Genomic DNA, 14886 nt, shown 5'->3' with positions numbered 1-14886 from the left:
GTTTAGTAATGATGCTGCACATGTCCAGTGCTCTGTTAAGTGTTTCACAGATGGCATCTCTTTTAATCCTTTTAATAACTTTATTCTTTACTATAAGGCAACTCTTACATTTTGTTATTCCTGTGTTATAGAACACACAATGGACACACGGTCTGCAGGCCAGCCAGTTAGTAAATCCACAGTTGGTGCTTTCAGGGATCCAGGGCTCTGCATGTGAGGTCCACTGAATGCCAAAGGCTAGGCTCTCAACTTGGCTGTGGACCCAATCTAATGGCTGATAGGTTAGGGGCCTTTTCTCCACTTTGTCTTGAATAAATGAACGAATCTAAATTTTAAGAATTGAGATACAATGTGTGTATCATGTATGTATAGCTCAGCGGCTTTTAACTAAGGGCTCCCACCCATGGAACCGGCCCTGGATCAGGGATCCTAAAGCCTTCATGTTTCCCTTCATGTCACCAACGGTAACCCCCACCCTGACCTTCAGTATCACTGATGACTTTGCTGGTGTCTGAATTTGTGTAAATGCAGTCATACCATGTGTAGTCTTTTGTGTTTGGACTCATTCTGAATTCAGGTTTGAGGGATATTTATAAATACTATAGTTCACCCTTATCTGTAGTTTTCTTTCTCATGGTTTCAGTTACCCGTGGTCAAATGCAGTCTGAAAGTATTAAGCAGAAGTCCAGAAATAAACAGTTTACTCTGTGTGTGTGTGTGTGTGTGTGTGTGTGTGTTGGTTCTGGGGATTAAACCCAGAGGTGTTGTACCACTGAGCCACATCCCCAGCCCTTTTTATTTTTTATTTTTAAAGCAGGGTATCACTAAAAGATTCTGGGCTTGAACTTGGACTTCTCCTGCCTCAGCCTCATGTGTTGCTGGGATTACAGGTGTGCACCTCTGCACCCACTATAATTCACAAGCTTTAAATTGTGTGCTTTTCTGAGTAGTGTGATAAAATCTCACACTGTGCTACTCCAACCTGCCTGGAATGTGAATCATCCCCTTGTATGGTGTATCCACACTGTATATGCTACCTGCCCTATAACAATTGATCTGATAACTGCCTTAGTTATCAGATCAATTGTTATAGTACTGCAGTGCTTGGGTTAAGGTAACCTTTATTAGACTTACTAGAGGACCCAAGGCACAAGAGTAGCAATGCTGGCAATTCAGATATACTAAAGAAAAGCTGTGAAGTGTTTCCTCTATGTGGAAAGGCAAAAAGTAAAAAGTCTTGAGAGAGATCGCATTCTCATAACTTATATTAGCATGCATTGCTATAATCATTTGAATTTATTATTAATTTTATTAATCCCAATATGCCTCTTTTGAATATTAAACTTTACCATAGGTATGTATGTACAGGGGGAAAAAAGCACAGTAAGTATATAGAGAGTTCTGTGCTCTCTGGTTTCAGGCATCCTCCAGGGGTTTGGAAACGTACCCTCCAAGAATAAAGGGGGATGACTTACCCCTATCTCTTTACAGATTCCCTTCCTTGATTGTTTTTACTTCTTATAATTCATCAACCAATAGAGAAGTTTCCTTTTCAGACTTCTTTAACATTGTCATAATGGGCCATTAATATGGTCTCTGAGGAGGTTCCTGTTATTTTTGTAGGTGAATAAGTGATGCCTACATCTGATTCACCCCACTTCTTTTCCTTCCGCTGGATTTCTCCTTGAGACCATCAGCCCTTTGCTTTGTTCTGGTTTGTTCATTCGATGCGGCTCCCCAGCACAGCGGGTGCTGCCTGCTTCCTCAGAGGCCCCCCTTGACTGATGTATTAACATCCATATGGGTTTCCCCTGGGACAGACAAATGTTCACAGCTTCTGGCAGCAGTTCGCTGCACTGTGAATCAATTTTAAATTGCCTCAGTATGATGATCGCAGACCTCCTGTGCAGTTTAAAGAAGAGGACACCTGGGAGAGAAGTGGGTGTCTTCCAAAGACCAGCATACAGATCTCCCGTCTGTACTTCGTGCATCTATTTTAATCTGGAACATTCAATTCTATAATAAGCAGGGTTCCAGTTGAAGTAAGATAAAATTTTCTTCCCCTGAAAATCTGGGATTACTGAAGGGGCATCTGATGGGAAGTTGGTGCCCACCAGTAGGTGCCCACCTTAACTGATGGTGCACAGAGAGCAGGACCTACCTCCACCTGTGCCATTGCTGTCATAGCAAGGGGACTTTCAGAAGAAACTCCTCTCTCCTCCTTAGCTATATATACAATCCAGTTGTTTTATTTTGTAGAATCTCACTTGTCATTTCTTCAGCATCACCTAGAAAGTTTGTCACTTTTGCACCCTGGTCATGGTGCCTGATATTTGGTCATAGAGCTAGCCACTGGACTTCACTCTACTAGAGTTATCGGGAGTCCAAAATTCTTGTAGGAATAGGATTGATATAATTCCCATACTAAGTGGCATAGCTACCCATTCATCTAACTGTAATATTCATATATTGAAATGTTACGTGAACTTTGTATATTGCTAAGACAACCAAAGAATCCTGCTGGATAAAAACATGAGATTTAGCCTACCATGATGGTGCACGCCTGTAATCCTAGCAACTCTGGAGGCTGAGGCAGAAGAATGGCGAGTTTGAGAGCAGCCTGGGTAACCTAGTGAGACCCCATCTCAAAGTGAAAGGGCTAGATATGTAATTCAATGGCAGAGTGCTTGAGTAGTACACATAACACCCTGAGTTCAATGCATAGTACCACCCCCCCCAAAAAAAAAGGATGTAATGATTCAGTGATGGGAGGGCTTTGAGGTATATTGTTTTATATGCATAATTATTTCTCAGAATACTATACATGGTTCCCATGATATGTGCTCATTTTTCAAATCAAGAGTCATATTAAATGAGTTATTGGAACCAGTTTTCCAGGAGATAACAGATTGTGTTTTTTGAGGAATATTAAAGTCCATGTATGTGATATTTTGCTTTTATAAAGGGAATATAATAGCCTGCATTTTATTTCCAAGGAAAAGTATGTGGGTTTAAAGCTTAGGCAAGTAGAGACTTGATATCTTATGTATCAATTTTCAATTTTGAACCTGCTAATTTATAGGACAGAATTTGAGTTAGTATTAAAATAAAAATTTTAATGAGCATAATGCATTCCACTATTGTCATGTATTTAACAAATAAATAAATAATGAAAATTTAAGCTCTGCATTAATACTCATGATGTTTACATATGTAAAGGTGTCAATGACAAGTTCCAGAAAGGACCTAGGCCTACCCAGTGGGGTTGTGCATACTCCATTTAGTGTTTATTGTTTGAACTTCTAGCTGTCCTGGTAATGCCTCAGATAAGACAGGGAAAGTTGTAATGTTCACCTGGGGTATGCAGAATTCTATCCGTTGGGAGGTGGAGTGAAAACACTTCTATTTTCTACCATCCTCTCTCCTGTTTTTGTGCATGTTTTATAATGCCCATAATATTTTTTTTCTTGGAGCTTAAATAATAATTTGACTCTTGGTACGGAAATAGAAATGTGCAACTAGGATTCAGTTCATTTGTTTGTAATGGGGGAAAAAACAACCTTGTAGCTTAAGTAATATAGAAGTTATTTCTTTCTGTTTCCTATAAAAGACACTGCCAGCAACCCAAGGCAGGTATCAGAGCCCCACGATGTAACAGGGTCTCTGCATCTCTTTCTGTTCTCCCTCCCTTAGCAGTTAATTTCCATCTTCAAAGAGACCTTGTGGTCCCAAAAGGCTGCAGGAACTCCAGTCACCTTGCTTGTAGTTCAGGCATTGGGAAGGAGCAAGAGAAGAGACCAGGCATACCCTCTCTTTAATTCTTTTTTCTTTTAAAAAATTGATAAACTTCAGTTTTTAGAATAGTAATTTTAGGTTCACAGCAAAATTGAGCAGAAAGCACAGAGTTCCCTTATGGCCTTCTCTCACCTGTATTTCAAGTGAAAAACTTAGGTGAAGTGACACCCAGCAGCTTCTGCCTACACCTCATTGGTCCTGATATGGGCACTACCTGGCTAGAGCAGAGCTGGGAAGAGCAGTCTTAGCTGGGAGCTCTGCTGCCTGAGGCTAAACGGGTTAGTGATGAAGGTAGGCAAGGGAGACTGTTAACTAGGAACCCTAAAATCTCTATCGCACATAGGTCTTTAAAGCAAACAAAACAAAAGTCCTACTGGGAGCAGTGGCATGTGCCATGGCCCCACTGAGCCCAGCAGTTTAGAGACCAGCCTGGGTAACATAGCAAGACCCACTTTAAAAAACTTATTTAAGTAAATCTCTTGTCACAGAGCCACTTGATGTAAGAGAATCTCTTTTTGGTTATTTAGAAATAGTTTGAGCCTCAGCTTTAAATGAGTGTGTTTTAAAAGTTGGTTTTTTTTTTTTATGTTGTTGTTGTTGTTCATTAGCATTGAAATACACGACTTACTATGTGTAGTTATGAGTTCTTAAGGGCCTCGTTTTAAACCCTGAAAATTATCATTTTAAATCATACTAAGAAATCAAACAATTATTTGAGATACATGGGAGGGGATATTTTATGCTAATTTGGAAGCACATTGTTTTATAATGTGATTTGACAGAATGCTTTATAGAATGGGTAAGCACAGTTTTTTAGTCTTAAATTTTTTTTTAAATAGAGTTCAAGAGAAGTTTCTTTTGGCACGTCCTAGATTCCAGCTATCATTTATTTTAGATGTGTTCCATCAGTATGCGCTTCAGCTCGAATTGATTTCAAAAGGGGCACCATCCCAAGGGAAGCTTTGCTCTTCGTTGCCTTCCTTCTGGAGCAGAGCCGGGGTCATGACTGATTCCTTCACGCTCCGTGTGTTTTCTCTCTTTTCTCCAATTCTCCCCTCTCCAAAAGTGCCTACTCCTTCCACGTCACTGCAGACGGTCAGATGCAGCCTGTGCCCTTTCCCCCCGATGCCCTCATTGGACCCGGAATCCCCCGACACGCTCGCCAGATCAACACCCTCAACCATGGGGAGGTGGTGTGTGCAGTGACCATCAGCAACCCCACGAGGCACGTGTACACCGGCGGCAAGGGCTGTGTCAAGGTCTGGGACATCAGCCACCCTGGCAACAAGAGCCCTGTCTCTCAGCTTGACTGTCTGGTGAGTGAGCAGGAACTGGTGCACAAGGGTAATTTCTCCCCCGAGACTCAATAAGGAAATCGCTGTCCAGGCCTGGGTTTTATTCCCATTAGGAGGAAATGGAAGCCCCTTCTGTTTCCTGTGTTAGCTGCATAACCCCCCACCCCTCCCTTAAAAGTGAAGGTTTCATTTGTCGCTGTTGCTGTGGTTAGAGCCCAGTGTTGATGGATTTCTTCTTTAAAATATTTTACAGTGGTTTGCAGAAAGCTGTCCTTGTGTAGCTGTGTATTATAAAGGGGGGTTTTCCAGTGAGTGCAAGAAAACCCAGTGAGGCCTGGACTCTGATCCCTGCAAGCCATTCCACTTTTAATTTCCCTACAGCCTTCAAATAAATATTGAATAGTAAACATTGGATAATGTGGCATGAAAGCCATTCTGAACAGGGTCTGTGTTGTTAGGGAGAGCTGGAGAGCTGGTTTGGTTTCACTACCTTAAGTTCAGGAAAGGGCTGAGGGAGACACTGCAGGGGATCAGGGTGTCAGTCAAACAGGTCAATAGGAACATTTTTACAGGGTACATAAGCCAGCGTCTGAGGGTGCCAGTTTGCATTTTTCTGGGACATAGACACTCCAGGACATATTCTGGTCTCTAAAGTGTAACCCTAGGATTTACAGACCTTATACCATTGCCCTTACGCACACTGTCATCTGGGCTGCCCTGCTTTGCCCATCCAGGATGATGTCAGCCTGCCTTCCACCATCTCAGATGGCTCAGTTTACCCACTCCCTGCCTGACTGGAAGAGTGTAAGCATTCCAGAGCCAGTGTTTCCAAAAAGCAGAGTGGCAGTGTTTTTGAGATACGCAGACTTGGGGTACTTATTACTGTATTTTTTAAATCAAACAACGTTAAAATATCTCCTGTGGAGGGAGGAGGAGTGGGAACATTTAGGTTAATTTCAGGGCATGAAATTGACCAAATGATGTCACGTGCGTGTACGTATATATCGCACTGAATTCCACTAGTATGTGTAATTATAATAGACCAAGAAAATTTTTAAGACAAAGATCTCCTTTAATGAAACTTACACTTCAACATATTCTGTAGTAGTAGGAGTTATTCTCTTTTAAAGTTGGTGCTTAAAGTTTCTCTGATCTTTGAAAGACAGGCCACTTTTAAGCATATTCATTGGGATTCGAGTTGGAGGATAGCACATCCATTGAGGTTCTAGAGGTGGATCATATTAGGCCCTTTTTTATACATGCTGGGTTGATGGCATGATGCCTTCTTGGACTGATTTCCTGGGCTTTTGGATTGAGGGGCTCACACATGGATAGCAGCTACCTTACAATTAGAGAAAGCAGCTGTTACATTTTTAAGATCCTCTGACTAAGAAAGATATAGTTAAGAATAATGGAAACCAGAACATGCACAGTGGGTCTGCATTTTTTTCCAAACAGAGGGGAAGAGGTAAATGATTGATTGACCAGATTCAAAAGTGGTTTCTAGGTGTAGCAGTGCATGCAGACCTGCCTTACCACCTGGTTACTTTCAGGGCTTTCCGAGGCAAGGAGTCAGGAACAGTGATCTGACATCACACATGACTGAGCAAGCCTATGAATTTGTTTGGAAGGGGACGGTGGCAATTGGGTCCTTATATTTACTATAGAAATGGGAGTCTGTGAAATGCCACTCTGAAGTCAAAACCCATGATAGCAGTTAGTGAACGCGGCACTGTTATTGCTTGGTAATGCATCATAGCAATTGAATTATGTTTATTTCACAGAATAGAGATAATTATATCCGTTCGTGTAAATTGCTCCCTGATGGCTGCACTCTCATTGTGGGAGGGGAAGCCAGCACTCTTTCCATTTGGGACCTGGCTGCACCAACCCCTCGCATCAAGGCAGAGTTGACATCCTCGGCCCCTGCCTGCTATGCCCTGGCCATCAGCCCTGACTCCAAGGTCTGCTTCTCATGCTGCAGTGATGGCAACATCGCCGTGTGGGACCTACACAACCAGACACTTGTGAGGTGAGCACCAGCGGTTTCCTCAGGGAGGAGTGGATGGCCTCAGGAGAAGGCCCCTCTGTGCCTCTGCTTCTCTGGCTGCCCCCAGGCAGGAGTCCATCTGTGAAGAGCCTACTGTGTGCCAGGTGTGGAGCTAGGTGCTCCGGGGAACTTTTGGTCCTGGTGCTGTGCCAGAGAGTGACCAGGACTTCATCCTTTTCTTGTTCCTATTCTTCAGTGTGCATACAGAAGCCAAGTTTAGCTTTTGCCAAGGGGTGGCATAGCATAACATGAATTACATGGAAGCATGAAGGGCTCTCAATTCTAGATGTTTTTGGCCTTGTCTAGAACCTTGTTTATGCAAACAGAAGTAAACTGATAAGATAACCCAAAAAAAAAAAAAAAAAGTCAACAAAAGGACATCAGAAAAGAAAAAAGGAAAGTCCATGAATTGAATCCACAAAATGGTTTTAAAATGTCCATGTTTCTCAATAAGTAAATAAAAGACTCCTTTAGGGGTCGTTTCACTCAGGAGTGAACAGGGCTCTACTTGCTTCCTGGAATCTTCCCTCCTCACCCTGGCAACTGCTGTGGCTCGGCTGCCCTGGCTGGTGCTCACACAGAAGCATTACGGGGAAAGTCTTCTAAAAGTAAAGCACTAACAAAACATCAGTGGTAGAAGTCCGGGTGTGCTTGGCTTTTTGCCACATTTTATCTGTGCTCAGAAACCATCTTGTTCATGCTGTGGTTTGAGGCCTGTGGCTCATTAGGCTGGCCCCCTCTAATGCTTTTGGTTGTGTGTGTGCACAGAAAAGGGATGACCCAGAGACATCATCGAAGCAGCGCACTCTTTCTTCAAACCTTCTTGTAGAAATCCAGTGTCACCAAGCCCAGCTCTGTCTCTGCATGCGAATGACATTTGTGACATAGTGCAGAGTGAGCAAAATGGACTTGTAGAGCTAGAGCCCAAAGCCCCTTTTAGCCTAGCTACAGTTACTTGGTTTATTTTTTTTTCCTTCCTCCTTTTCTCCCTCCCTCCCAAATTCAAATTGTAAGCACTTTTCAGATATTGGCCCATTTAATTCTCATAACATCTGCACTGCTATTCTCCACATTTTGTAGATGAAAAACCTGACGTACAGAGTTATTTGCCATGGGTCACACAGTCAGATATGGAAGAGCTGAAATTGGAGCCCAGACATCCTGCTCTCCTGTCTGTGCACAGAACCCCTGCTCTGTGCTGGCTCTCTTGAAGTCAGTGCCTATTAGATGTAAGAGGGTAGGGCTCGACACATCTCTTTCTCAATTTGGACTGACTGCATATGACTGCTGTGTGTGACAGGGCAATGGAGAATCTTTGTGCGCCTGTGACACTGCACGCTCTGCCTTCTGGTCTGGTAGCTTAGGAGTAACGTGGAGATATTCTCTTGGAGGGTGGTAGGATGCAGGAACATCCATTGGGGGCTGTGAGTTGATAGAGAGTGATATTTAGGGTGAGTCGAAGAGGTGAAAGAAGTCAAGACTGGAGGGAAGAGGGAATCCCTGAATTGCCAAAACTGTTTGAAGGAAAGAAGCACAGGCAAGGCAGTGCCTGGGAGACTTGTAGGGGAGCCTTGGAGGAGTACTGGCCTGGTTGGGATGCTGTGCCTGGCTACAGTGGGGGAAAGATTTGGGGCATGTGGGAAAAGAGGTCCTGGCACAAGTGTAGACATTCAGAATAGCTTATAGAGGGAAATTTTTTTGAAATAATGGTTCTCATCTTGGCTCAGGGCAACAGTGGTAATTTTTCCTTCCCTTACACTCTTTCAAATTCCAAGCTCGTCTTAAAAGTTTGGAGCTCTGAGTGGGTACAGTAGCATACACCTGTAATCCCAGCAATTTGAGAGGCTGAGGCAAGAAGATTGCAAGTTCAAGGTCAGCCACAGCTACTTAGTGAGGCCCTGTCTCAAAATAAAAAGGAATGGGGATGTAGCTCACCGGTAGAATGCTCCTGGATTCAATTCTTGGTACCCCACCCCCACCCCCCACCCCCCCCAAAAAAAGAATTTGTAGCTCTGTGGGAATAATTAGGTTTGCATCCTAGAGGAAGAAAAGGCATGGAAACCTTCTTCTGAATATCAGAATTCCCAAGCACTTTTTTGCCAGGTCTTGCCAGGTTCTGAAGGTGGATCCTGATCTCTCTCATCTCTCCTGGTCACTTCTGCCAACTCCCTCTCAGCATGCAGAACCAAGTCCCTGACAGTCACCATCACGGACCACCAGCCTTGGTGACCTCCCCATAGCAGGTCCCACCTGTTGCCTTGTATACCACTTGTGCTCAGCAAATCCCTGTCCTAGTTGGTTTTGGTGGTGCTTTTTGAATGCTGTATGAGATTTTCCTGTCATGAAAAACCTTGTGCTCAGCTTGAAGACAAGGTCTTGCCAAAGTTTCCACCAATCTGCCTCCGTAATTATTTTGGTCTCTGCCCTGTGCCTCTGAGGTCAGGACTCCAGCATGACCCTTTGTCTCTGGGAGTCCAGATTTCCTAACACAGGGCTCTTTTTAATTCAGAAAGCAAGGTTGAGCAAATAGGTGATCTCATGGTTTGCTGGGAGGAAGGGCATTGCCGTGTTGATGTGCTCATTGAATGAGAATACTTCTGTCCCAGTGCTTACCAGGTAGCCACTTTCCTGGATTCAAGTTTCACCACTGAAGTACAGTACCTTAATCTTTCCTTAAGACATACACTTGAGATTTTGTGTGTTTGTCCTTTGTTTTCTTTTAACACTTAAACACTTTCCAGAGCTGGGAGGAGTTTTCTCTTCTAGACAGTTCATCAAAGAAGCCATAGTAGCATATTTGACTTCTGGGTAGCAACCTCCAATGGCAGTGCATTTGTTTAGCCCTTGGATTGTGAAAAAAGAAAATAAAATCTGCAGGTGCTGTTTCCTTTCCTCCTCAGGGGAAGGTTAGTTTGATCTTACACATCAGCAGACACTGACGAGATGACATACAGAGAGTCCAAAACTAACAACACAACAGTGTTTACCTTGAGCTCTGGCAGGAAATCATTATTCAATCTGGTTTGTTTTATCAGGCAATTCCAGGGCCACACAGACGGAGCCAGCTGTATTGATATATCTAATGATGGCACCAAGCTCTGGACGGGCGGTTTGGACAACACAGTCAGGTCCTGGGACCTGCGCGAGGGGCGGCAGCTGCAGCAGCATGACTTCACCTCACAGGTGACGACTGGCTTTCGCTTGCCCTGGAATCTCTGAGGTGGCCTGTGTGGGACATCCTTCCCACTCCAGGATGATGGCAGTAGGACAAACAGATCGGGGTTAAATCTGAGAGAACTGATTCAAATAAACAAACAAAAACCCTCTGAAACTCCTCAAGTGGCTTCTAAAATCCTGTGGGTTAAAACATGTTAACTGCTTTATTTCCAGATGTGTTTGTTTAGGGAATTCATACAGTGAAGACTATATCCAGCTCTGCTGGTGTGTGGTACCTATTCTTACCATCTAATGTGGAGTGAGAGATGATTATTTGATTCTCATTTAAATAGAGCTTGAAGAATATTCAGAGTAGGGAAAGTCACAACAGCTCTGAAAGTTCATTCATTTGCCCTGCATCAAGGAGCCTTAAAAAGTGCAGTAGGCCAGGCACAGTGGCACATGCCTGTAATTCCGGCAACTCAGGAACCTGAGGAAGGAGAATCTCAAGTTCAAGGCCAGCTGGCAACTTAGTAAAACCTTGTCCTCGAATAAAAAAGGCTGGAGATGTAGCTGAGTGGTTAAGTGCCCATTGGTTCAATCCCCAGTACTTAAAAAAAAAAAAAAAAAAAATGCAACATTATCTCAGTGGATGCCCATCTTATTACTTATCCTATGAAAAATGGACTCATGGCCAGCTAGATTTATAGAGTTTTGAAATAATATAAAAATGGCAACTTTGTGGATTGTGGAAAGTAGTTTTTTGAGTGTCTGGCTCTAGAATTGTTTTGGGTTAAGAGTGTGCTTGCCATTTTAAGTGCTTTATGCTGGTAGAATTGTTCTTTTGATCATTACTTGGCACTTTCAGACCCTTTCTTTGGCATTAAAATAATGCAGCCCAGAAAAATAGGACTCCTAACACATTTTATGTTTCTATTAACATTTGGTTGATTTTTTTTTTTTTCATAATCTTCCCTGTGGTACCCTTTCCTTATATCCTAATAAGTAGGATATTATTTTTGGCTTCTCCTTTTTAAAAAAAAATATGGAAATTTTCAAATCTATACAAATATATAAAGTGTTCAAATGTATCTGAAAATACAGAGTACTGTTTGTAGATGCTTATCCTTCAACTTTGGTGGTTATCAGTTCATGGCCAGTCTTGTCACTCTGTCATCCTCACCCCAAGCACAGTAAATTCTAGATGTCATTTTATCCCTGAGTATTTCCGTCAGTGACTCTAAAAAGATAGGGATGGCTTTAAAACACACAAACAGATGCCACTATTATTGAGAATAATTCCTTAATTTCATCACGTATGAGGGAAGTGTTCAAAGTTTTCCAGCTGTTCCATGAAGGTTTTTGACACTTGGTTTGTCTGGGCTGTGTCTCTTGTCCTTGTCCACTTTCCCACAGTCTGGATTTGGCCGATCCCCTCTCGTCCTTACTCCTGCTCCCCCTACCCGCCTTTCTGGTTGCCTTTTCGCTTCCTAAGTTTATTGAGCCAAAATAATCAGTGACCCTGTTCTGCTTCTTACAGATCTTCTCCCTGGGATACTGCCCAACTGGGGAGTGGCTAGCTGTGGGCATGGAGAGCAGCAACGTGGAAGTGCTGCATGTGAACAAGCCTGACAAGTACCAGCTGCATCTCCACGAGAGCTGTGTGCTGTCCCTCAAATTTGCTTATTGTGGTGAGTTCCACTGAAAGGAAACTGGAGGTCATTGATGGCCTAAATGGAAAATACTTCTAAAAAAAATCTGGTTAGAGATCCTATCTGGAAAAAATGTTGTTCTCCGAGCAGCTGGATGCAATAATTCTATTGTTTTAATATGTTCCTCCAAGCATGGTAATGTCTGTTTCAGTCTGTTTTGCTAATTTGAGAAAAGTCAGCAGGAGATGAAATTGCCTAATACAAGGTTTGGACACATACTTGTTTTGAGTGGGGGTGTGGGGCAATTGTTACCACTCTGCAGAAGGGCAGGCAGGAATCTTTAGAAGAATCGGGCAGGAACAGTGGAAGTCATTGTGAACTGGCCAAGATGAGGAACCCAGGGTTAAAAAAGGGGGATTTTTAGCTATACCTTCATTCTTCCATGTTACAGGGAGGAGAAAAGTTCATGTGGAGACTGTACTTGTGCTCTGGGTGGATAGGTGAAAGGATAAAGGGATTAGTTAGCTGACATTCATTGAGCACAATCTATATGCTGTATAATATGACTGGCATTTTACAAAAGTTCAACATTTGGGGCAGGGTGTTAGGCAGTATTGGGAGTTGAACCCAGGGTCTCATGACTGCTGAGATTCATACCCAGATCTGGTTTTTTTTTGAAAGAGAGAGAGAGAATTTGAATATTTATTTTTTAGTTTTCGGTGGACACAACATCTTTATTTGTATGTGGTGCTAAGGATCGAGCCTGGGCCTCACGCATGCCAGGCGAGCGCGCTACCGCTTGAGCCACATCCCCAGGCCCCAGATCTGTTTTATTTTAAAATTTGAGACAGGGTTTTGCTGAGTTGTTTGGGGCCTTATTGAGTGGTTGAGGCTGGTCTTGAATTGCAATCTCCTGCCTCGGCCTTCCAGGTCACTAGGATTACAGAAGTGTGCCACTGTGCCCTATTAAATTCAATATTTAATTCTTTGCAATCCCATTTAGTCATGAGGAGACTGTCCAAAGTGAAACAACTTCACTGATTCAATATTTGAGGGGCTACTATGTGTTGAATATGGTCGTGCAAGTCATGTCCAGTGACTAATGAGGTTGTGAACTGGCCAAGATGAGGAACCCAGGGTTAAAAAAGGGGGATTTTAGCTATACCTCATACATTATCTGTATGATTGATCCCTTACTGGGATCATACAGATAATTCACTGGGGAGCCCAGATTTAAAACCTCTACTCAGGTCGTAGACCAATTCTTTGGATATGATTATTCATGCAATAGCAGTGCTCTGTTTGATTAAGTTCAAGGTGCCAACACTATTATAGGAATTTTAATTTTGTTAAAAACTACGTGTTTTTTGTTAATTCTAGGTAAGTGGTTTGTGAGTACTGGAAAAGATAACCTCCTCAATGCTTGGCGAACCCCCTATGGAGCCAGTATATTCCAGGTATGTAAAAACTCCTTACCTAGTAGAATGGCCATTCGACAACAGTGTCACCTGTGAAACCAGAAGTGAAGGAACCATGGAGGGAGCAGGACCGTTTGTACCCAGGTTCCACATTAAACACTTGCCCATTGTTTTCTCTTCCAGTCCAAAGAGTCTTCATCAGTGCTCAGCTGTGACATCTCTGTGGATGATAAATACATAGTCACTGGCTCAGGGGATAAGAAGGCCACAGTCTATGAAGTCATCTACTGAAAACATGTGATTTAACGTTTCTAGTTGAATTGGGCCAAAATGTTTTGAATTTGTAGAAATAGAAAAGTTGTAACTTTAAAAGAAAACACACACACACACACACACACACACACACCTACACCTACACACCTGTTTCCAAACCTTGACACAAAACTACTTTGAGTCTACAAAGAGGAGGCAACGACTCCGTCAGCAGAAGGTCGCCTACCTAGACCAAATGGAGCACCGCGACCACCTGGACAGAAGGGGCCAAGGGGCGTAGGACTGAGGAACGGAATCTGCCGACCTGAGCTGCAGCCGGTTCTCGGCTCGCTGGAGGATCTGTCGCCCACAACTGGCCTGAGTGAGATTTCCTTCCTGTCCTTGCACTTCACCTTGCGTTCTGTCCTTTGTAGAGCAGTGGTGTCTCCAATGAACTTGTTTCCTGGTTTTGCATCTTGTGAAATGTTTTTTTGTATTTTTGTTGAAGGTTAAACATTTGTATAAATTGTAAATATATTTGGTTTAATACAGTAAAGCCTTTAGTACCAATAAGTGGTTCTCCTCTTTCTTTACTGTTGTTAATCAGAGCTTTGGGATCATCCACGTGGGTTTGATAAGTAGAGTCCATACATTTGTAGAAGAAGTTTGAAAATGTGTTTCTTTCTTCGTGCGTTTGGTTGTGGACTCCTGCTCGTGAAAACAGAACCCATCAAACGCTTCTGACTTTCTGGAAACTCAAGAATAAGAATCACAAGCAACTGAAGGTATATTAATGGCAGTTTAATTTAGGAAACTACACTTTCTTACTCCTCAAGAGTCTTTTTTGTTTGTTGTTATGAAACTCTTGTGCTTCAAGGTCACAAATTAAGGTCTACTTTTTCCTGGTGATTCATTGGACGGCAGAATATCTCTTCTCTGGAAAGTTCCATCTTTTCAAATCTATATTTTATGTCTTCATAAGCTTTACATTTCAAAAAATGTTTGGTGACTTGGGTTTTATATTATAATTTATGCTGCTCAGAGAGCTCCAGAGTTCATTTCCCCATAAGAGAAAGGTGGAAAGCTGACCTTTTCATTAGTACTTATTTAATCTATTATATAATTTACTTAATCCAGCCATATCTAGCACTCAGCCCCACTCTCTCATTAAGGCTATCCCTGCATTTCCAGCCATTGCAATCTGTCATTATTCTTTGGTCTTTATCTTTGTGGACAAGGTTTTACTAATTTGATTAGATGAAATCTGT

General features: G+C 42.6%; 1 protein-coding gene across 8 annotated transcripts in view; it reads left to right on the top strand.

Annotated features, from left to right (window-relative positions):
- Positions 1 to 14120, top strand: part of Tle1 (TLE family member 1, transcriptional corepressor) — a 91729-nt gene extending 77609 nt beyond the window's left edge. For all 8 annotated transcript variants that reach the window (XM_076846088.2, XM_076846083.2, XM_076846087.2 and 5 more), the window contains 6 exons: positions 4862 to 5111; positions 6875 to 7122; positions 10176 to 10323; positions 11837 to 11987; positions 13329 to 13405; positions 13550 to 14120. In XM_076846088.2, coding sequence (XP_076702203.1) covers positions 4862 to 5111; positions 6875 to 7122; positions 10176 to 10323; positions 11837 to 11987; positions 13329 to 13405; positions 13550 to 13657 — 982 coding nt within the window. In that variant the 3' untranslated portion in view covers positions 13658 to 14120. The remainder of the gene's footprint in view (positions 1 to 4861; positions 5112 to 6874; positions 7123 to 10175; positions 10324 to 11836; positions 11988 to 13328; positions 13406 to 13549) is intronic.
- The last annotated feature ends 766 nt before the right edge of the window (positions 14121 to 14886 follow it).

The sequence above is a fragment of the Callospermophilus lateralis genome, chromosome 2, assembly GCF_048772815.1.
Source record: "Callospermophilus lateralis isolate mCalLat2 chromosome 2, mCalLat2.hap1, whole genome shotgun sequence".
Classification (NCBI taxonomy): Eukaryota; Metazoa; Chordata; class Mammalia; order Rodentia; family Sciuridae; genus Callospermophilus; species Callospermophilus lateralis.
This window is presented reverse-complemented; position numbering and strand designations above follow the sequence as displayed.